General features: G+C 35.4%; 1 protein-coding gene across 1 annotated transcript in view; it reads left to right on the top strand.

Moving 5' to 3' along the window:
- HDAC9 (histone deacetylase 9) overlaps positions 1-24,573 on the top strand; it is an 898,499-nt gene that overhangs the window by 715,869 nt on the left and 158,057 nt on the right. The window contains exons 20-23 of the mRNA XM_032286709.1: positions 8,027-8,082; positions 8,327-8,414; positions 14,112-14,231; positions 14,545-14,642. Coding sequence (XP_032142600.1) covers positions 8,027-8,082; positions 8,327-8,414; positions 14,112-14,231; positions 14,545-14,642 — 362 coding nt within the window. The remainder of the gene's footprint in view (positions 1-8,026; positions 8,083-8,326; positions 8,415-14,111; positions 14,232-14,544; positions 14,643-24,573) is intronic.

Raw genomic sequence — 24,573 nt, 5'->3', positions numbered from 1 at the left:
TGCTGTAACAAAATGCAGTAATGTATAACATATGCAGTAATATATAGCAGATGCAGTAAGTATAACAAACAGAAGTTTATTTACTCACAGTTCTGGAGGCTGGAATCAAGCCCAAGATCAAGGTCCCAGCAGATTTGGTTATCTTGTGAGGTCTTTCTCTGCTTCCAAAATGGCGCCTTGTTGCTGCAGCCACCTGAAGGGAGGGACACTGTGTTCTTAAAGGGGTGGAAAGCGAAAGGGCAAGCCCACCAAAGGCTGCATGGAACCTATTTTATAATGGCCTTATCTGACTGATGACAGGAAAGGCTCTCATGACTTAATCATTGCTTAAAGACCCTACCATTTAATATATCATATTGACTCTTAAGTTTCACCACCTGAGTTTTGGAGGGAACAAATTTAAACCATAACACAGAGGGACTTGATGGTGATTGATAGACGCTCAGGAAGGGTTTCTCTGGTGAAATGATGTTGGAGCTGAAATGGGTGGATAAGGAGGCATTATCCAGACAAACAGAGGGACAGGGTAAGTGGAAAACATCCCACACACAACTAGGAGCATAGGCAGAGCCCTATGGCTGAAAGAACCAAAAGGCCAGTGTGGCTGGGGTGGAGAAAGCAAGATGGATGGTGGTACAAAATAAAACTGATGCAGTGGTGAAATCAACTGTTTTTCTGTATATTTGCAATTAACATAGAACCTTCAGACATCACATGTATTTATTTTTTCCTACAGCAAGCACTTCTTGAATTATTTGCAGATACTGACTGGGTGTTCTAAAATTTAACTCAATTCTGATACTCTCTACCTGTAGATAGAATCAGATCTCACAAGTTAAGGGCTCAGTCCCACAAGACTGTCCCCTCTTCAGATGCCAGTTTTATATCCACGTTGTCATCTGTGCCTCTGCCCAGTTGGCTATAAATCAGATGTTATTACAACCCTCTCTTTGGGTTTGATCATGCTAGGATAACTTCTAGAACTCAGTAAATCAGTTTACCTACTAGATTACTGTTTTACGATAAAGACACAACTCAGGAACAGTCAGATGGAAGAGATACATGGGACAAGGTATGGAGGAGAGGCACAAAGCTTCCATTGCCTCTCTAAGGGTGCCAACCTTGCAGTTTTCCCACATGTTCACCAGCCAGGAAACTTTCTGAACCCTATCATTTTATTTTTTATGGAGTTTCCATCACATGGGCAAGATTGATAAAATTATTTGCCCTTGGTAATCAACTCTACCTCTAGCCTCTCTCTCCTCTCCAGAGATTAGGGTGTGGGGTGGAAGATATCAGCCTTCTAATCATGCTGTTGATACCTCTGGAAAACAGCCCCCATCCTGAGGTTATCCAGGAACCCCTAACCACCAGTCATCTCATTAACAGACAAAAAGACACCTTTCACTTCAGAGAGTCCAAGAGTTTTAGAAGCTGTGCCAGGAAACAAGAGCAAAGACCAAATACATATTTCTTTTTTATGTCATAGGTGAACAGAGACCAGATCAGGCAGTTAGCTAGTCTTAAATGCCTGTTCTTATGTGCCAGGTTGTCTGGAATAGATTTCCAGCACTGTCACTTGCTAGATATGAACCTTAGGCAAGTTCTTTAATCTTTCTATGCCTCCATTTCTTCATTTGTGAAATGGGGATAATATCTGCCTAACACAAGTTGTTAGGATTAAATGGGCAATAAAATACTAGATTTTATTATTTATCATATTATCATTTGTATTTTATTTATATATTATGCTATAACACTATGATATAATACTTTTATTTGTCATTTTGTTTTTATTAAGACAATATGTTTTTTATTCTGATGGAAATAATCCAATAGAAGAAAACACAGAGAGAAAGAGAGAGAGGAAAGCTGTGGTTGAGATGTCCTTGAATAGGTGGGGTGGGGTGGCTAAGATTAAGTGCACATGTGAATTAATTGTTCTCACATAGGATCAGGGATGGTGGGGATAGGTGGGTAGAATTTCTGGTGGAAGAACGTAGACATTGTATTGCAAATTGCTGCTATTTTCTAAGTGAAATAAGAAAAGTCACCAGCAAAGGATAAGGAATTAGCAGGGGTTATTAGAGATTGGAAGAAAGAAAAGAAGGTAGGAATGCTCATCTGAAAGGATGGAAGAGTTCATTGTTAAGGAATATGGTGTGATTGCTGGGCATCACTTACAGTTTATTTAAGGTTTGAATTTAGACAACCAGTCATGTGGCTTTTATATATACTTAGGTGCAGGAACAGAGAAGATGTGACGTTTGTTTAATCAGGATGGCAGTTTTACCATGGGAGTATGTTGGAGGGAGAAAGGGACACAATTATTGAAAGTATGCCTGTACCTCCCCAAAATTCATATGTTGAAGCCCTAATTCCCAGTGTGACTGTATTTCAAGATGGGACCTATGAAGAGGTGATAAGGGTCACATTTGGTCTTAAGATCCCCTGTCAGTTAGGCTGGTACCCTTTAAGAAGTGAAAGAGGCCAGGCACAGTGGCTCACACCTGTAATCTCAGCACTTTGGGAGTCTAAGGCAGGTGATCACTTGAGCTCAGGAGTTTGAGAGCAGCCTGGGTAACATGAAAAAAACCCATCTTCATTAAAAATGCAGAAATTAGCCAGGTTTGGTGGCACGTGCCTGTAGTCCCAGCTACTTTGGAGGCTGAGGTAGGAGAATCTCTCGAGCCCAGAGGTTGAGACTGCAGCGAACCGAGATGGCACCACTGCACTCCAGTCTGGGTGACAGGGCAAGACCTTGTCTCAAGAAGAAGAAGAGAAAGAGAAAGAAGAATGAGAAGGAGAAGGAGAAGGGGGCGGGGGAGGAGGAGGAGGAGGAGGAGAAGACAGGGGAGGAGGAAGAGGAGCAGGAGGAGAAGAAGAGGAGCAGAAGGAAAAGGAGGAGGAGGAGGAAGAGGAGGAGGAGGAAGAGAAGGAGAAAAAAGAAGAGGAGGAGACACCAGAGTTCACTTTGTGAGGGCTCAGATGAAAGGCATGTGAGTGTAACAGAGAGAAGATGGCTGTCTGTAAGCCACAGAGAGCCCTCACCAGAGAACAAACCCTGCTGGAGCTGATCTGGGACATCCAGCCTTCAGAACTGTGAGAGATGCATGTCTGTGTTTAAGCCACCTACCCGTGGTCATGAGTTATGGCAACCTGAGCAGAATACACAAAGGGAGTATGCTGGAGGGAGAAAGGAACAAGATGACTGAGTGTATATGTAGGGGAGTAAATTTAATGATGGGTCTGCAGTTTAACCCAGATAAGAAGGAAAGCAAACATGGTGGTGGGGGTAATTGATGGATAACCAAACATGAATAAGATGAATGGATTGGAAGTCCCAGTGTAGTTGAAGCTATAACTGAATGATACGAAGATATGAGAGTAGGACTCTTGACACTGAAATCATAAAAGTGATATTGCTATTGGTAATGATAGGATCTGGGAATATGGTTGTAAAACAAAACACTAACATGTTGAAAGCAAAGAGTCAGAGAACTGAGAAATCAGGATGTTGAATGGGTTATCTGTGTGGATGATGAAATTACTAAGAACAATTACTGGAGGAGTAATTCAAAAGGCAGAAATTCAGAAGACAACATATTCAAGGATGGATTCAGACATAACTGCATATATTTGAGTGATGTTTAAAAACAGAATCAACAGGAATTTGTCATGAAATAAAAGGGGATGGAGAAAGGATAGGGAGAGGGTGCCATTAAAGACAACCCATTGGTCTCTGACTTGAGCTACCAGATCAGTCATGGTATTATTTCTAAGTTATAGAAGGCTGGTAAAAGTTCTGGAGTTTGATCTTGGTATAGAATTTCAAGTGACTATGATATACCAAGTGATATTGAGTAGATGGTCTAATTTTTCTGTCTGGTGCCAAGAGAAGAGTCCATCTTGGAAATAGAAATCTGTGAAGTATATGAGATAGGTGATGGCTGAATTCATAAGACTGGTGGACTTGCCTAGGAGGTGTGGAAAGAGCAGAGGAAAAGGCAGAGACTTGGACTTGAGTAATTTTTATATTTAAAAATGTGCGGACTTAGTATGAACCTCTAAGGGAGATTGATTAGGAAGCAGAAAGACAGTGGAAAACCAGGAGAGTATGAAGTTATAGAAGCCAAGAAGAGTCTTGTGAAAAGGAAGATACAGCCAATAATGTTGAAAGTTGAGGGGACAGAAGATTGAGAGAAAAAAAATGACCTGGGATTCAGTAGCACGGTGGCCATTGGTGACCTTTGTAAGAGCTTCTTAAGTGGACTGCTCAGGTTGGAGGAGAAATTAGAGGGTTGATAACTGAGGCAGACATGAGGAAAAGGAGAAAGTAAAAGTAGAACAGACCACCTTTTCAAGAAAGGTTGGCTATTAAAAGGAGAAGAAAAAATGTGTAGCAACTGGAGGAATTGATGATATTAAGGGTAAAGATTTCATATATATATATATATATATATATAAATGTATATATAATTTTAAATATATATAATTATACAAAATTATATAGATTTTATATATAAAATCTTCACACACACATATATAAACAAATATACATGTATATTCACATACATAAATATATAGACATACATCATATATAATTTATATAATGTATGTATTTATAAAATATACATTTTTAATAGCGAAAGCCTTAACCTATTTAAATCTCAATACAATGTATATAACCGAAGGGGGAATTATACAAATATATCATGTTAGTGAGAAAAGTTTTTAAGGGATAGTAGAAAAGCAGGAAGGATGGGGTCCAAATTGCAGGTAGTGAGACAGATTTTAGAAGGACCAACACCTCTAGTGTAACAGAATAAAGGAACCCAGACTGCATTAGGAGTTAGGCATCTTACTGTGTTCTGTCTTCTCTTTTTCTGAGTGATATAATTCTTTTTTATAAGAAACTATTGTTGGGGTAGTTGCAGTGGACTTTGTGCTCTCAAAGCAGCAGGGAAGACACAAGAACACCAACTCTGCCTTTTGCTGCAGGCAGGTTTTTAAGGTGTGAGAGGGGAAACAACTACCACTTGAGAAGACTGTGGGAGAAGCAGCCTTTTGATGTTTCAGCTAAGGAAAGGGTGGCACTTAGAAAATGTATGGAAAATGTAGAGGAGTTTGATATTTCGGAGGGCACAGGGGAAGGTTTGGGTGGATCATGATGACTAAGAAGAAGTTTGTTGATTTTGGCAAGAAGAAGATCATTTTCAACCTAAGATTAAGCCGTTTCAGAAGTAGTTTGGCAGAATGATGGAGGTTACTGCAAAGGATAATAAAGTGAAAAACAAACATTTCATTCAAGGAATTTGGCTGTAAGTGAAAGGAAGATTTGAAAGAATTCAAATCTGGTTTTTGTTTTGTTGTGTTTTGTTTTTTATAATCCAGCTAATTACCTATGAGATTTCATTTCCATATTATTTCTTAATATGAACTCTAGAGTCAGACTGACTTTCTTCCATAATACTTTCTAAAATCCTTTTTTCTTTGTTTTCATGCTTTAACCCCTGCCTAGAATGCATTAATTTTTTTTTCCTATGTAAATACAGCTTTTCTGGTAAGACCCATTAACACCTACCTCTCAGTATTCTCTGTTATATATATATTTTTTCACTATTAGACAATTCATTTTTGTTCTAAAACCATTTGAAAAATACATGAAATTTAGCCAGGCACAGTGGTGCACACCTGTAATTTCAGCACTTTGGGAGGCCAAGGTAGGTGGGTCACTTGGGCCCAGAAGTTTGAGGCACGCCTCGGCAACATAGCGAGACCTTGTCTCAAAAAAAACTATATGTATACATATATTTAAATTGTATATATTTATACAATTGTGTATATTTATGCAATTTAAATACATGTAAATATAGTTTTTTCATTTAATATGTATATTAATATGTATATTTATATATATACATATATTTAAATTGAAATTATAAATCAAAAATATTAAACCTTCCTTCATATATATTATACTATGTATATTATTAATACTAACACTTAAAAATTATAAAGTCTTTTCTGTTTCACTAAATATTTATAACAAATTTTAATAACTATCTAATAGTCCGTGGTATAAATGTACCATAATTCATTAACCAGTCTCCTAGTGTTATCTCATTAAGGTAATTTGTTTTTTCCTAGTATGAATAAGACACTATCTTTTACATAATTGTTTGTGTACATAGTTAATGGTACCATTAGGGCAGAATTTCTTTAAGTAGATGACTAAATCAGAAGATATGTATGTTTTTTATAGACTCTGGATATATAGAGGTGAATCATTTTCCAAAAAGGCTATAATGAATTATCCTTCTACAAGCAGCATATGAGCATTTAGCGTACCCACTCCATTGTCAGCATAAAATATTTTCTTAAGTTTTAATTTCCAGGGTAGAAAAATGGCTTCTCTCTGGGGTTCTAAGCTATGTTCATTTAATTACAAATTAAGTGATTTTTTAAAATAGCTCTTGGACACTGGATGTTTTCTTCTTTGTGTTGTTATGCCATACCTTTGATCCGTTAAACATATTTTTAATCAAATCACAAAACTTTTAGTGTGGTTAATCTAATAATAAAAGTTATTTACATGCTAATTATATTGCCTTATATTATATAATCATTGTTATTTTCATCCTATTGGCTTCCCAGTGAACTATTTGCATCTGTCATAATCTTTATCAAATTCTCCATTCTCAGAAGTCCTGTAGCACTCTATAGTGTCATTCTATAATCTTAATATTTCAGTCTCTATTATCTTGTGTTATTCATTGATAGTTTCTTTCATATAAATATTTTACCATCAGAGAGATAGTGTCTTAAGAACAAAAACAGGGAATATGTTTATAACCATTACTAGATTTCTAATTGATACTATGTTATTTGATTCTAATTTGCTTCTGATTATATTACTATATATATTCAACAAAGTACATAGCAAATTAACTCACTGTCTGTTAATGACCATAACATTCTGGAAAAAATGTATGTGTGTTTAAAGACCTAGAAAATAGATTAGTTTTCTCAGCATTTTTATGTTTTCATAAAAGATTTGAAAAAAAGTCCCTGGGGTATGTTGAAATTATTTCAAAAGTTTTAGGATTATATATAAAACAGCATTAACATGCTCTTTTGAGCATGTTACTTGAACCATAGTTAAGTGAAAGGTGGTGTGAACCATGTGATAAATGATTACTTCACATCAGACAACCCAACTTTTCTAAGCATGCTGGCTTTGCAAGGATTTATAGTTCCCTGCCTTCATGCCGGAGTTACTTCACCTTTCCGTGATGCATTCCAGCTAATCTGAAGGTTAAGGCATTTCTTGATCATGGATAGATCAGCTTGCTTCTCAGCCATGGAATTCTTTATAAAATTCCAGAACCTGGGCTAGAAATTGACTTAGGGAATCCAATAAAGTTGCAAGTCTTGGCGGTCATCCAAGCTAAATTTATAGACTGGAAGAAATATGGGCCTTCCATTGTTCTCTTTTTCACCTTTCTGGGATTTCTTTTGTGTCTATGAGAGTGTGTGAGTGTAAATTTATCATTTTACTGACACTGAAGTATAAATAACCATTGAGGAGATCCAGTTAAAGACTTTTCACTTTGGATCTTCTCTGGTCTTTCCAAACTTTGACCTAAACCTGCACCAAGAATGAAATTTTCTTCTCTCTCTCTGGGATGTTGATGTCATCAAATAAGAAGTTGTTCTTGAAAATGAATCATGCTGATTTAACAGCTGACATGCATGTTTGCCAGTTAGGTGCAACTCCCCAAATCCTGTCCTTCCCCTGACTCGGAGTCTTCTTTTTGGGACAGGATCTGAGAAAGTGTGATCATATATGTTGTTTCTCTTCATTCCATGATTGGCAATGGGGGAGCAAAAAGCATCTCAGAAGCATATGAGACTTCAGTTTTGTGTGTGTGCCTGGTGCACTGTTGTGTCTGGAGATCCAAGCAATCTCTATTCTCCCCTCCCCACCATATCTGACCATTGAAAATCTGTCTTGTTTTCACAGAATGGATTTGCTGTTGTGAGGCCCCCTGGCCATCATGCTGAAGAATCCACAGCCATGTAAGTACCAGGGACTGTTGCCCATCTCCAAGCACCACAGTTCTTGGCGGTTACCTGCCCCATGCATGTTTCTGAAGCCTCTAATTGTTAGCAGATGGACTGAAAAATCTTGCGAGGTACTCCCAGAAGCAGATTTATGGCTTCAGAGATCATATAGCATTAAAAAAAATGTTCTGAACATTATTTATAATGGTTTTCCTGGATGATTTGCTTTCTTATTTCTCTGTTCTTCTCTATTCCGCAGGGGGTTCTGCTTTTTTAATTCAGTTGCAATTACCGCCAAATACTTGAGAGACCAACTAAATATAAGCAAGATATTGATTGTAGATCTGGTATGTATTCCTGGCCAGAGCTGCATTTTCAGTGACTCTAGATAAAAGGGAGTGGATTTGTATTTCTCTGTTAGGCCTTCTTGCTTTTAGCACTTGAAAACAGCTGAAGGGTGTGTTTCCTTTGAATGTGGAAACTCATTAAATTCAGGATTGTAGTTCTGAAACCATAAACATTCACGTTTCACTTTCATGGTGTTAACTGCAATTTAATGAGAAGAAGGCGCAGATCAGGGCAACTTTTATGATCCTTAAATGAATTGATACTTCCACAGTTAAAATAACCCAACAGAACCTGAATTTACTTTTCCCTACAGAATATAGACTCGATAGTCAGATGTGCTGGAAAGAATGTAGTTGCTTTGGTAACCAATTGGCCACTTCCCCTGGTCAGCAATCATGATGCTTGTTGTGCAACAGTGGTATTATTAAAACAAGTCAGCATGTCACTCTTATTAAAAAAATCTCCAATCTCAGATGCCAGTTTGGGATGATACCCTGCAGAAACTCTGAATGATTCAAAGTTAAAGGCATTAGATTTATCTTATATTTTAACATGATGCATTCTTACACAATAAAGTTATAATTTGTTTAACAAATGGTTTGTTTAAAAGCAGATGACACTTGGCATATTGTCCACAGTATATTCATGAATAATGAGCTGGAGATCTGCCCCATACAAAAAGGACCAACCCAGAAAAGGGCAAAAGAGAAGTAAATGGTGATTTATGAGCCCAGTTTTCAGTTTGCCTCCAGTTCACAAGGAGGTGTAATAGGTTGTCTGACAAAGCATAGACAGGAAATGAACCCTGGCATCCAAACCGAACCCGGTACATCTGCACTTAATTAATTTTTGCAGGTGATAAAAGATTTAAAGGCAAAATATGCTAAAGGTTTTTTTTGAAGTGCAAGCCTTAATAGTCTAAATCTTGTTCATATCTGCACTCATAATTAAATCTTATTGGAAGTCATGGCCTCACCCTCCAGCCTTCAAATTCAGTTAAGCAGGCACACCATAGGGTTGAGAGAGCACAACAAACAAAGCCATGTGAAGAGATGCTTAGTTAAGTTACAATGAAGATAAAAGAAATGGAAGAATGATACCCATTTCTTGCACTTCACTGGAATGAATGTTTTTCACACACTATATTGAAGGATTCCTGCAAGCACTTTGGAGTGAAGAATATTGAAACCCAACTATCCATGTATTTTCCAAACACACCTAAGTCTCAGTGTAGGTCATAGTTCACCATTAAAGAAATGTGTTGAAGGCCTAGATATACTATAGCAGCAAGATGTCACAATTTTACAAAAATGAAGACATCAATACCCATTTTTTCACTTATATGCAAAATGGCAGTTAAAGTAATTGTTAATGTTCTGCATAATTTGTAAGATATTAAAATTTTTAAAATAGTATGCCCCTAGTTCTCTAAATTCTATGCCAGAAAGATAAGCTAGAAACTTAAAGAAAGGATAGCAGATAAAGAGCAAAGATTCTGGAGAAAGAATTTTTCTAAGCTTTCTCAATCTGTCAAAATTATGTAAGAAGGTGATTGGTGAACTCTTTGTCCTATCCTTAAGGATCTTTTAGTGTCTACTTTCTAAAGAATCTCCTCTGTTTCCATTTTATGGTTATAGGATGATAGTCAAACACTGTTAAGAGTCCCCTTTGAAAACATATTTGTAATGTCTAGACTCAAAAGTAGTGAACTGTACAAGAGACTTGAAAGCTAAAATGTCTCCCTTGTGATAAATGGATACTTTGTATGTCAGAGGATTTATATGCAAAGTTTTGTTTTTGTACATTAATACAGTATAGGAATAAAAGACTGCTGGAAAAATCTGATACGATTTATAAAATAAGTTACTTGGTAGCTCCAAGGAGTTTCCTGTAAGCTTCCTGGCCTTTGATTATGTATTTGCTCCATTATCCAATCATAAAGGATACTGATTTCCCAACAGGCTATACTAGACGAGAAGTTTTTGTTTCAAATTCTCTAAATATATGGGGTCCTTTCCAAAGGGTTGCCTCTGAGATCACCACCAGCCCACATATTCTTACTTTCAAGTCTTCCAAATTCTGCAGCTGCAGGGCTACTTTGAGGAAATTCCTGTTTCTTCCAGCTGCTGAGAAGGAAGTTTTAAAGTGCCACGTGGCCTTGAGACATCCGTTCTCCCTGGCTGACAGGTCTATTCTGCAAGTCAGCAATGAAAAAGAGGTGAAGGTTATTTAATAGGAACACACACATACACACTTTCTCTCTCTCTCTCTCTCTCTCTCTCTCTCTCTCTCTCTCTCTCACACACACACACACACACACGCACACACACGCACACGCACACACAAACACAACACAAAACAAAAAAAAAACATTTTATTCCTGCATATCCAAAGTCATTGTTAACTGGGGTGTGTGAACTAAGTCCACAAATTATAGCACCAATAGATGGCAAAGGTACTCCTTTGTCTGACAGTTTCAGCATTTTTATATGCTTAGTAAATACAGAGCTAGAGTTCTAATTCACCTCCTACTTTGTGTCACAGCCAAATTCAGCAGTGTTGAGTGTTTTAGGCAAGAATGATTCCAGTTGATCTGTGGAGCTCATTTATTCCATTTTTGTTTATGAGGGAGATGCCAAACATATTCAGACTGGTGTTGAGAGAGAGCAGGTGTACTTGCTTTTCAACTTGCAAGAGACTGGCCATTGTGTTCAGGGGATTAACTTGTCCTACAAGTAAGACTGTATGACTCAGGTAGCTTTTAGGTAATGTGACTTTTATTTTGACAAAAATACTTTTTATGCTATCTTCATAAAGAGAAAATTAATTCAAATGTCCTTAGATTTTGGGAAATTGCATTGTTGATTAAGCACATTAAGAGCTTTTTTACAAGTTTCTGTACTAAATAACAAGGAGTCATAACATTAGCTGGTAGAATATATGATTTATTCAAAGCTATTTTAACATAATAGTGGAAATATACAGGTTCTAAATCCTTGTATAGCATCAGTGTTTGCAGTATGCTTTTTAACCAGTAAAATATTGAAATGATTTTCAGCATTTCCCCATATATCTGAGATACAGGTCTATTTTGGGGCTTTTAACGATTCATTTTATTTCATTTCTATAGTAATTTCTCACAATCATCAATAATTTTCTTATCTTAGTTTATTATATATTTGTTGCCATGCAAAAGCAAGCCTCAGATCATAACTGACCAATTAGTACTTTGAATATTTTTACAACAAGGAAAACAAGACAAAACAAAACAAAACAAAACCCAATGATATTCTTAAGGCTATGCTGTAAGTTGTATCAAACAAAAGACATAATTGGATTTAACGTTTATCACTAAATATTCAGTGAATATGAATACAGAATCAAGAATTACCTGTAGCAGAATGGATTTATGTATTTTAATAATAATGTCTGTTGAAAATCTTATGCTATGGCAGGATTTTATTTCTTACCCAAAAATGTATGCAGTAGTAAGTACCCAACACATTTTTCAAGAACAAATAACTATATCTGAGAGAACATATCATTTTATATTTGTTTTAAGTAAACATTTACAGTGTCTTCAGAGAAACAAAAGTAATCAAAACAATATTCTGCTGTTCAAATTGTGGATGAATATGCTCAAACCAAATGTGTCTTGGAACTGACTAAAATTACTATTGTATAAGGGAAATGCAAATATCCCCTTAATGTTGTTTTTCAGAATACTTTATTTGTGCATTTTCTAGATATCCAGTAACAAACACAAAAGACATTGTGGCTTTAATTGTTCATCCTTGTTTACATAAAGAAAAATAGTTTAGTTATGACCTCCTTCCTTTTCTTGGTCTCTTCAGAAACCCAAGAATTAATACAATTTGACTAAGATATGTTTTTTTTTCCTGATGATATATGCCTCTAGCTGAAGCAGCTTTCTGGAATGATGTGTGTCTGCCCAACATTGTGATTTATTAATTAATTTTGGATTTGTGTAATATTCAAAAAAGGGAAAGGACTATTGTATGTCTACCACATGGATGGCAAGCTCAATGCAGGTTTTCAGAATTCACCAAAATGAGTCTATGATAATGTCTAGTGAAGGAGTGCTGGGCTGGAGATTGGTTTGAAGACAGGTCATGTAAACCTCCTAAGGAGCAATAATGACCAATAACTCACCTCACAGGTTGGCCAAGAGGATCAAAAAGATTATGAATGTAAGTTTCAGTTAACTGTATTAGGGTTAAGAGTTTGGCCTTCGGAATAGGAATTAGATCAAGACCCAGTCTTGCAACTTATTTCCTGTATAGTATTAGTAACTGAAACTCTCTGAGCCTCAGTTTACTTGTCTTTTAATTATTAAATAATCCATACAAAATAATTACATAGTGTCTGACTTAAAAATTATAGGAATCATTGTTGACACTAGTGTTATTCTATATCTTACTAATATAAAGTATGTAGTTATAAGTTTTTAAAACTTTTAAATAACAGAACCAGAAACTATATGTTTAAAGTATAGAAGTAATATTCTATTGAATACAAATATATAAATTATTCATGTTTGTAGTGGCTCTTTTTTTATTCAGAAGATATTATGAGGCATATTAATTGAGTTTATTTTTTTTTATGCCTGAGGTCTTTCAGTGAAGACATTCAAAATAATGCTATTAGTTCTATTGGCTTTTTCATTTCTTATATCAATTCTGGCATGGATCTGTATCATAAAACAGTGAGAAAAAGAACTTCAAGTTTTATATGAGGCTATTTTTTTTTCTTTTGAGTGGGGAACAAGACTGGTGTAGGGAAAGAAAAAAAGAGCAGGAAGAAGGCTATAAAGAAAGCCATGATATAATATTAAAATTAGGCAGATTGCATAAAACCCCATGCCATCTTTCTTCTTTGGCCCAAATAATTTAAGAGCTAATGAGCTCATGCTCCTGTGTCTTCGACTCTTGTGTTACCATGTTACCAAAATGAAATATGAAGTCCTTTTTGCATCTGGCTTTTCTTTTGAAGTGATTCTAACTGCGGAGGGATTGCTAACTGAACTGAATGCTTCAAGAAAGCCAATTTATTCAGCTGGTTGCAAAGCCTTTGACCTTAATGGTGGGACTTGGCAAATCAATGCATACACTACACGTATGTTCAGTGTTCTGTCAAGAATTGTGAAAATGCTCTGTAAGCCATAGATCCTTCTGCAAAATACTAGTTTGTAGTTTAGTTTAAACATTAGTCTTTTTTCAGAGGCCAAAGAGGCTAGTTAATTAAGCCTGAGGGGTTATGAACTGTTGGCAGTTAATAAGTCATAAAATTCCTCCATAAAACAGGATGCGAGATTCCATCACTGAAGCAAAGAGTACAAAGAGCCGGTGTATAAATATCTAATTGTACCAAAGGACTGGGCTTTCTCAATGACTGCTCATCTGGAGTCTCCAGGGCATGCTCGCTGTGGTTTCCTGATTTTTAGAAGCCAGTTTAAAAAATGAGTGCATTAAAGGGTAATTTGCCTGAAAGTTCAGGAAGTAAAGGGGGTGGTGTGGAAGCAGGCTGAATGGGAGAAAGAAAAGAGGACCATATTGAGAAGACAGAAAATGAGAAAGAAAGTGGAGTAGAAAGATAGGGAACTAGAAATCAGAAAGGTTGTCTCCACACAAAGTTAGACATCACTGTATTTGTCATCTGTTTTCTTTTCCCTGTAGGATGTTCACCATGGAAACGGTACCCAGCAGGCCTTTTATGCTGACCCCAGCATCCTGTACATTTCACTCCATCGCTATGATGAAGGGAACTTTTTCCCTGGCAGTGGAGCCCCAAATGAGGTTCGGTTTATTTCTTTAGAGCCCCACTTTTATTTGTATCTTTCAGGTAATTGCATTGCATGATTACCCCTAATTTTCTTGTCCTTTGCTGGTGTTTTAAATTACATGAGATTACTGAATTGTCCCATGGGACCAAGAACCAGTGCAGAACAAGTGCATAACCCAGAGCACTGTTTGTCAGGGAAGGTTGGGCTGATTTGGTGTGTTGTTTGATGTTTATTTCAGGAGCTCCCATGTGCTTGTTTTTGTCTCTTCTTGCTTTCTTCCATTTGCCCTCTTCTCTGCCCACTGTGGTGTGTATCTCTTTTCCCAGGTCGGAACAGGCCTTGGAGAAGGGTACAATATAAATATTGCCTGGACAGGTGGCCTTGATCCTCCGATGGGAGATGTTGAGTACCTGGAAGCATTCAGGTTGGTACTTCTTTCTCTCTGAAAATGGCAAATTGGAAAATAAATGTCCATTGAAATAACATCAAATATGAAAGAGAAATGTAAATTTCTAATTAAGGTAAATTATTGCTCAAAGACACATAGGAATATGTCTAAGAAGAAAAAATATATCAAGAACTAGTTTTAGTTATACAGATATATTGGCCAATGGCCTATTTTCCCCATTCCCGCCCAAATAAGGAGAAAAAACGATTTTATTACTAAATAGTTCTGTCTGGAAAATTCTGCCTATGATAACATATGATGTGATTTTTATAGTAGACATTAGCATATTAATTGCCCTGAAAAAGTTTTCATTACCTATTTAATTTTGTTGAACAAGCATTTCCCAAATTTCATTGGACCACAGAATCACTTTTAACAAAGCACCATTTAGCATTCCTGGTTCTGAGGAGCTCACTCACTTTGAGAACATTGGCCTAGGCGATCTCATTTGATAGTAGGGTAAATGACTTTTGAATATTTTTCCTTTAACATTAAAAGATCAACTAATTAATTGACTGCTTCCAGTTTCTCTGAAACAAAATCTACAAAATGTAACATTAAATAAAGTGCATTCACATAGCATTCTGCTTTTGTCTAAGCAAGTAACTATTAATATAAATAAGAAAAAACAAAGAGTTTTCTTTAAGAGAATTTTAAAAACAAGTATTTCTTCTCTGGAATTTAGAAAATACCAGTTTAAACATAGTCTTTTTTCAGAAGCCAATAAGTCTAGTTAATTAAACCTGAGGAGCCCCCATTGCAAGATTTTAGGAAGAGGTTTTAGGCTATTAGTAATGCATAATTTCTTGAATTTTTGATTGAGTTGAAAACAAAACAACCACATGAAAAAAACTTACAGGTATTGATAGTTTTGAAATTTGCCTTTGATAAGTTCCAATGAAAAAAATCCTGTTGATGATATATTTGAAACTTAAGGAAATAATGGGAATTTATATATATATATATGTTATTGCACTTTAGGTTCTGAGGTACATGTGCAGAACATGCAGGATTATTGCATAGGTACATACATGGCAATGTAGTTTGCTGCCTGCATCCTCCAATCACCTATATCTGGCATTTCTCCCCACGTTATCCCTCCCTAACCTCCTTACCGCCCACTGTCCCTCCCCTATTTCCCCCCTAGAAACCCCAGTGAGTGATGCTCCCCTCTCTATGTCCATGTGTTATTGTTCAACACCCGCCTATGAGTAAGAACATGCAGTGTTTGATTTTCTGTTCTTGTGTCAGTTTGCTGAGAGTGATGGTTTCCAGATTCATCCATGTCCCTACGAAGGACATGAACTCATCATTTTTTATGGCTGCATAGTATTCCATAGTGTATCTGTGCCACATTTTCCTTGTCTAGTCTATCATAGATGGGCATTTGGGTTGGTTCAGGTCTTTGCTATTATAAACAGTGCCACAGTGAACATACGTGTCCATGTGTCTTTATAATAGAACAATTTATAATCCTTTGGATATATACCCAGTAATGGGATTGCTGGGTCAAATGGAATTTCTATTTCTAGGTCCTTGAGGAATCGCCACACTGTCTTCCACAATGGTTGAACTAATTTACACTCCCAGCAACAGTGTAAAAGTGTTCCTATTTCTCCACATCCTCTCCAGCATCTGTTGACCCCAGATTTTTTAATGATTGCCATTCTAACTGGCCTGAGATAGTATTTCAATGTGGTTTTAATTTGCATTTCTCTAATGACCAGTGATGAAGAGCATTTTTTTGTATGTTTGTTGCCTCATAAATGTCTTCTTTTGAAAAGTGTCTGCTCATGTCCTTTGCCCACTTTTGAATGGGTTTGTTTTTTTCTTGTAAATCTGTTTTAGTTCTTTGTAGATTCTCAATATTAGACCTTTGTCAAATGGATAGATTGCAAAAAATTTTTTCCATTCTGTTGGTTGCTGGTTCACTCTAATGATTGTTTCTTTTGCTGTACAGAAGCTCTGGAGTTTAATTAGATCCCGTTTGTCTATTTTGGTTTTTGTTGCCAATGCGTTTGGTGTTTTAGTCATGAAGTCCTTGCCTAGGCCTATGGCCTGAGTGATTTTGCCTAGGTTTTCTTCTAGGGTTTTTAATGGTGTTAGGTCTTATGTTTGAAGTATTTAATCTATCTGGAGTTAATTTTAGTGTAAGCTGTCAGAAAGGGGTGGGTTTCTTTTGTCTTGTGTGTCATGCATACTTTATCTCATTTAAAGTTCATTTCTCATGAAAATCAGGTCCAGGAAAAATGACATAAAACAGCTATTTAAAAAATACATTTAAAATAAATATATTTTGCTTGGTATTCAAGGTACAAAGAAAAATTCTACCCACATTTTGGAATACATATGTTGGGAAAAAATATACACAAAGACATACACAATGTTGTAGGGAAAAAAAATGGCTGGCATAAATTTATCTATTGTAAACTTGGGTTGTCTGTGAAGATATTTTGCTTTAGGAGCAAAAGAAAAAATTATGTTAAAAAAGTAGAGGCTTTAATGTTATGAATTCTCTTTTTTAACATCACAAATATTACATTTGCAAATTTCACAAGCATTATTAATATCTTGTAAGAATTTTAACAGGATAATGACTTCAATTTTATGTTACATATGAATTTATTTGTCTGCCTTCCAAGTTAACCTGGTAACTTGCATGATACACATTAAATTCTCAATCTTACTACAACATATAATCAAATCCATTAACTTTAATGAAAAATTCATAGATTTTTAAAATTATTAGAATTCTATTTTACTATAGCTTTACATAAAAATAAATCATGTGTGCACAGCAGTAAAAGGCAATTTCTATTTTGTGCCTTTGTTTTCACATCAGAAAGTGCGTGGTGTGAGATTTTTTCTTAAGAACCTCTTTGAACACAACCATTTTATTAAATAATGTAAAAGCAGATACTAAGTGTAAGGTTTATTGCTGATGTAAAATGAGGAAACTGAGGCAAGTATGAGAAAATGAGAAGCCAATTTATTCAGCTCCTGGGTGAGGTTCTGTGGTCCAGGAAGGGGCCAAAGAAGTCCCCAGCTGTTTAGGTCACGGGGTTTTATGGGGAGGGAAGGAGATTGATTGGCTATTGGGGAAACAAAGCAAAGGCAATTTTATTGGCTGTCAGGAAGCAGGAAGTACCTGAAACTAGTTGCTATTGGTAGACGGGTGGGAATTTGGGTAAGTGGGCCTTGATTGGCTGTTGGAGAAACAAAGTGAAAGCAATCTTATTGGCTGTTAAGAAGCAGGAAATGCCTGGAGCTAGTGGTCATGGGTAGGTGGTCGGGACCTTGGGCCTTGATTGACTGTTGGAGAAACAAAGTGAAGGCCATCTTATTGGCTATTACGAAGCAGAAATGCCTGGAGCTCGTGGTTATGGGTAGGCGGGCAGGACCTTGGGTAAGCCGGCCTTCCAGGGGCATACAGAGCAGACTGCTACTGGGCAGGGTCTGATGGGGCTTCTTTAAAAATTTTTCCTGCAGGGTTTATCAACAGCGGGCTGGCGGTTGAATGCATAATGTAGTGCTGAATGTGGGCTTTGGTCTGGTATGCGGAGGCGGGTGCGGGGAAGTCGTGCGGCAAGGCCCGATAACGAACTTGAGTGATGACGCAGTTATCAGGCGTGGAGAGAGATGGATGTGTCCGTTTAACACTGTGAGGCAGCCGACCTTACACTAAGTGCACGTATTATTTTGTGATTTAAATGGTAAATGAATTAAGTACTCCTGAATGTGGTCAACTATTCTCAAGAATGGCACCTTCCCTTTGCCTGGAAGGTGAATACTTCATATTAGCAAACTTTTCTAAGCTTCCCAGTGTGTCTCCTTTACTTGAGTTTAATTAGAGAAGTGGCATTATTTAGCTAGGCTGTAGAAATTTAAATTTCTGGCTTTCAATGTCCATATTTATTTAAGAATCAGATTTAATTTATAATAATCTAGCCACTTTTGAACTATCCCATGTCTACTTTTCATCATTTATGACTAGAAGTATATGTAAATTTGTTATGGATAGGTCAAACAGATAAGCCATTCATTTCAAAAATCATCACTGAACACACATTACATGCCAGGCACTGTGGTAAGCACTTGGAATTCAGAGCTGTTGTTACTTTCAGGGATCATTATACAAGTCATTCTTACTGTTCTAGAGAACAGAAGTGCTTAGAGCAGGTAAAATGATTAACTCATCTTGAATGGTTTCAAGAAAGGTTTAATCAAATATTGTTCAATGTGTGCTCCTAAAGATGAGTGGGAATTTTAAAGGGGAAAAAGGGAATTGGAGTCAGGAAGGATTCATACTGAGCAGAGAGGGTAGACTGTGAAATGCATGGAGTCATGAAATGATCTTTCTCCGTTGGCTCAAGAACATGATGGTGGGATTGGTAGAAAGAAAGCAGAGAGGGTAGACTGTGAAATGCATGGAGTCATGAAATGATCTTCCTCTGTTGGCTCAAGAACACGATGGTGGGATTGGTAGAAAGAAAGTGAATCATGCATTATAAACTCTTATGCAGGCAAAAGATAGCCCATCTATATACATATAAACTCCTTTGCCAATTTGGGCTTAGACAGACTCCCAAATAATTTTTAATGTAGTATTTTCTAAGCTTATCCTTAATACAATTCTTGTTTCCTAGTATTGAACCAGAAGAGCTTTCTAGCATCTGTGTGTGGGTGCCAGAAATGGAGGTGGGGGAAAAGAGCAAATGGTGCCTTTTCTTTTTTCTTAGTTTTTAATTGTTTCTAGACTGTCATAAGTATGTTTTGAAGGAAAGCCTCTCTCCTTGTAAAGATACATTTATAGTGGGACATAAGATGACTGCTTAGTTTACCAGCCAGAATTTGTCACATATATTGCCTTTGTGGTTTCTATTATGTGCTTTTTCTATGGCAAAAAAGAAAGCATAGACAAATCAAACATTTCACATGTATTATGAGCTTTAATATAGTTTTTAAAATATAATAGAATAACTAAATGATTTAAAATGACTATTTCTTCCAAGCACTTGTCATTCATCTCTGAAATAATTGAAGGATATGCTTAAGATTCTTCATGAGCATTCTTAAAATATTCAGTATCAAATATCTTTTATGTTTAAGATACATTTCCAAGGTTACCATTGTATAAAATAATTATGACTATTTTTATTGAGATCTTACATTCCAGGTCCTAAATTAGAAACTTTATAGATATTATAGCTAATTCTTAAGTGCTTTATATAAGTCACAGAACTGCTAAATGGAAGGTCAATAATGTGAACTCAGTTTATGATGCTACAATCTATGCTCCTTTTGTCACATGACATTGCTACTCTCTTCTTTTATGACTTAAAATACTCAGGAGTAATAAAGCACAGTGACTTTTTACCACAGTGTAAGACCTTCGTGCCTACATAGCCTCCCAACCCAAGGCACAAATGCCTAGTGAACAACATGGCAGAGAAGAGCTATTGAATGGTATTTCGTTGAGTGAGTCAATGAATGAATGAATGAATGAATCAGAAAAGAGGGAATAGTGTTGGCATAGGAGCACTGTCAAACTGAAATATTAAGTGAACCTAGCAAAATCTGAGGGAACTACCGTGGCTTCTCAAAAACTATACTTTAAAAAGAACTCTGAACAGATACCTATTCGTTTTGTTATAAGAATGTCAGACTTCTTTTTATTCAATAAATCTTTTGTTGAATTCCTGCTAAGCAATCTGTGTTTCAGTCATTTCAAATGGATGTTTCAATGGTTTTATACTCTCACAGTCCATTGATGGGAATTGGATGCATCATATTTTCTAAAGACTAATTCTTTAAGAGTACTGCAAATGTTAAAGTGATTATGTCAGACCATTTGAATGGTTTGTTTATAGTGGGGGAGAGACAGTATGAATCTCGTGCTTCTGTTTAAATCTGAGAAAAGTATCTTCAAATGTTTAAAAAATAAGTAGCCATTTCCAATGAATATTAGTAGTCCTTGAAATTATACCTATTTTATTGAATAAATAAACAAATGACTGAATGGAGGACAATCCCTGTGTGGCACATTTTAATTTCAAGGAAAGAAATATAAGCCCCTTAAATTCAGCAGGTTTTAATGAAATAATTAAAGTGACCCATTGATATATACTAAGGACTAGCTAAAGAAAGGTTATAGATCTATTGATTTGGGTTCTTTAAATGCAAACAAGTTCTAATTTTAAAAATCATCTTTTCAAGTCAGTATGTTGTAGTATGTAGCTACCTTAATTAATATTTGTTATTGATACATATTTTCAATAGACAATGGATCTGTACATATCAGCTCTTCAGGAAAGTTCATCTCAGGGGAAAACTCTGATCCAGAAGGGCTCTCCTGCACTGAGGTTATCAGTATCCCAACTCAAAAGGGGACTTTGAGAGAGTTGTCTAGTAGAGGTAATACATATTTAGTCAAAATTTTGGCTATTATTGAAAACTGCCAATTTTTATTTTATTGATTTATGTAATAGCTATATTTAATCAAAATGCTATGTGCTTCTAAATTTAGGCTTTGCTAAAATATTTTGGACATATAATTAACTAGAATTTTTAGAAATTTAATCTTTTTGCTGCATAGCCAAAACTGTTGAACCATTTGAGCACATACAAGCAGCCCAGTTTCTATCTCTTTCTCCTGTCTTGAGTTCCTATCTGTTTGCTTTAATGACATAAACAAAATTAAAATCCATTAATACAAAACTGTGATTAGAAATCTGTCCAGATATCCTGTCTATTCTTAGTTCACCAGTCCAAGTGCCAATTCTGTTCCTGATGCTGAGTCTTTAATACAGGAATCATGGCTTCCTGGGATCCTCCTCTGCTTATAACAAAAATCCAAAAAGGACATTTAACTCAAGTGCAGAATGAAATAAAACCTTTTATAGTCATATCCATAGAGCAAGTTCTCCTTGGACAACTTGTCAGCAGTGGTCAGCCTAGAGATTTCTTAAAATGGTTGGGTTTACCACGGAATGATAGTGGATAATTTGGGGCAGGGCTCATAAGTAAGTAAAATACTTTTTTTCTCTCATTCTTATTTTATAAAATATATCATCATTATTCTGGCTAATTTTTAGAAGATTAACTTCTAAATATTCTTGTTATATGTATAAACTGAAAAAGAGTTTCTAAATTATATTTGAGAGATAAAATGGGACCGTAAGTAAATATTTAGATTAACTCTTCTGGTAATGACAACTAAGTAAATACTGTTTTTTGGTTATTGTTCTTATTTTTTATATTTTCATGATAAGTGAATGTAAAGTAATACCACTGTAAAAACAACAATATAATAATAATAACATAGTAATAGAGAGTATTTGTTGAGGATTTAATTTTTGCTAGTTTATTTTTTAAAAAATCTTTACAAGTCCTTGAGTTAGGTGCTCTTGTTTTCAAGAAGCAGGTTACCATGCTTCTTGAGTTTTGGTAGGTTTCCAGATGTCACACTGCTGGTATATAGTGATCAGGGGTTCATGGCAGCAAGTGTAATTGTGGAAGCAGTACTTCACTGGTCCCAAGCCATACAGGAACTATATAGTTCCAGTGTCACGAGTACAGGATAATAAAACAATAACATAATGAAAAAGTCTTTGCAATGCATTTTAGTCTATTTAGCTTTGGCTTGGACATCTAAACTATTAAGCACCCAAAATTGAAAATTTAGACTTTTACTACTCTTGATATCTCCAAGTCACTTTTCCTATGTGCCTTCTCTTCATCTGACATAGGAAGAGCCTATCAAATTAAATCCTGGGGTCCTTTTTTCCTTTTGATAACCATTCTAATTATAATGGGGATATAAATTTTTTCATCTTTGTTAAAAGAAATATTCTTATGTATGCATTTAGATTTTGTGGAAGGGATATGTAATTGAACTTCAAAAATACCAAATTAAATTTTAATAGAATGTATGGTGATAAAAATAATGAAATCATGATTTATTTCAAAATAAATCATGATTTCATTGTCATCTAAAAGTCATACTCAATACTGTCAAATGATTTGGGATCTTATTTTGTCACTGAGAGCTGTGGTTGATGCTTCTCAGTCTTGCAATGAATTCTCAATTGTTAGTGACAACTAAATATATTAAGCTCATGATACTATGTATTTTCCCAAGGATGTTGAAGACATTTTGAGAAAGAGGGTGGAGTTTCTTGAAACAATTTGCCAATATGAAATACTGTACATATCAAATTGGCCCCGCTACCATCTTTCCCAGACCATTTATCATACCTCACAAATCAAGCCCACATTTTTTCTTTCTGAAAGACTTGACTAATAAAGAAGATGTGGGCTTCAAATTTGAACTTGTCAGTCAATCTTAGTAACAAAGCAGTAATGATTTTCATCTATTAACATTTTATTTCAGTAAAAAGCAATACATGTGAATTTATTGCTAGTGTGAGCCAATTATTCACTGTCCAGATTCCATTCTGCATTTTCAGTATGTTGAGATGTTTCAAGAACTTTTATCAAAGCCAGTCAGAAGAAAAAAAAAATCCATAGGAATAAATTTGAGAAAGCTATCAGTTCTATCTGCTCTCTAGCTTCAAAAATAAATATAGTTTAAGGACATTTTTTTCTCCATCTGTTTGACATATTGTACCAATTTTCATCATCAAAAAATGACAATTTCTAGGTGTGTGTCTCTAGATACCCTTAGAATTTTTGCTCTTTGACCCTGAGAGTAAATTGATCTTATGCACACCTGTCTTCCTAGGGAAACTTGCAAACTTGATTTTTGAGCCAAGCATCAAAGAGATATGATATTATTAGACAGCATAGAGCTCAGGTAAAAAGTCCAGGAAGTATCTTGAAGTGCTTGAAGTTTTGAAAGGGAAGTGATATCTGCAGTGAAGAACTATTTAAAGTAGATCAAATGCTACAACTTACTTTTTATTATTATTTTTAAAAGGTCAGATCAGGTATAAAAATTTTAAGACAATATTTTTTCTTTGCCTTAGAATGTTCTAAAGCCAAAAATTTTCAGAATCTATATAGCAATTAAACAATTCCAAATAATGGGGACTAATTAAAAGGATAGCTATGTTTCATTAATTCTTTTCTCTAGAAGTTCTCTCTAAGAAAAAGGTAATTTGTATGCCTAAAAATGATTTGTTTTTATTTTCCAGATGAAACACTAAATTATATAACACTTGCCTTGCACAAAATCCTCTCAATGTATAATACTTTGAAATATCAGGAAATGAAATATTTTTATGGAATATTATTGTGGAGCATTGTTAGGCCAGAAATAGCAGATTTTTTGGACTGTCAAGGAGCTTACATCAATTCATTGACTTAAATAAGCTAATTTAGTAATAATGAAATTGTTGTGTAGTTAATGATGACATGAGATGGCCAGAATGGAAGGTAAATATAATTCATAAAGTATAGAATCACCCTTTTTTTCAGAGTTCTAGTGAATGTTTTAAAATTTGCTTCATTTACTGGTAAGATAAAGCTCTTATATAAATAAAAGTTAACTTATCCTTTACTTCATTGAACAGTTGTTTATTAACAAAATTTCAGTGTCTTTGGGTCATAGATTATTTTTTTTTCTTTTTCCATTTATTTATTTTATTGCATTTTAGGTTTGGGGGTACATGTGAAGAACATGCAAGATTGTTGCATAGGTACACATGTGGCAGTGTGATTTGCTGCTTTCCTCCCCATCACCAATTACCCTCTTTTTCTATGATTTTACATCTGAAGTTTTCTACTACTAGATTTATTGAGATGACAAATAATCTGAAAAAAGGGATTGGATGTTTGTTTTAGTATGCCATAAATATAAATTTATAGTCCCTTTTTTGAGAACTAGATAAATGTAATGGCTTTCTAGTATTGGAATTTATATATTGACTTTCTCACATGGAGGAAT

Source organism: Sapajus apella, unplaced genomic scaffold, assembly GCF_009761245.1.
Source record: "Sapajus apella isolate SASKATOON/1434 unplaced genomic scaffold, GSC_monkey_1.0 scaffold19, whole genome shotgun sequence".
Taxonomy (NCBI): domain Eukaryota; kingdom Metazoa; phylum Chordata; class Mammalia; order Primates; family Cebidae; genus Sapajus; species Sapajus apella.
Note: the sequence above shows the minus strand (reverse complement) of the source record. Positions and strands in the feature narration are given on the sequence as shown.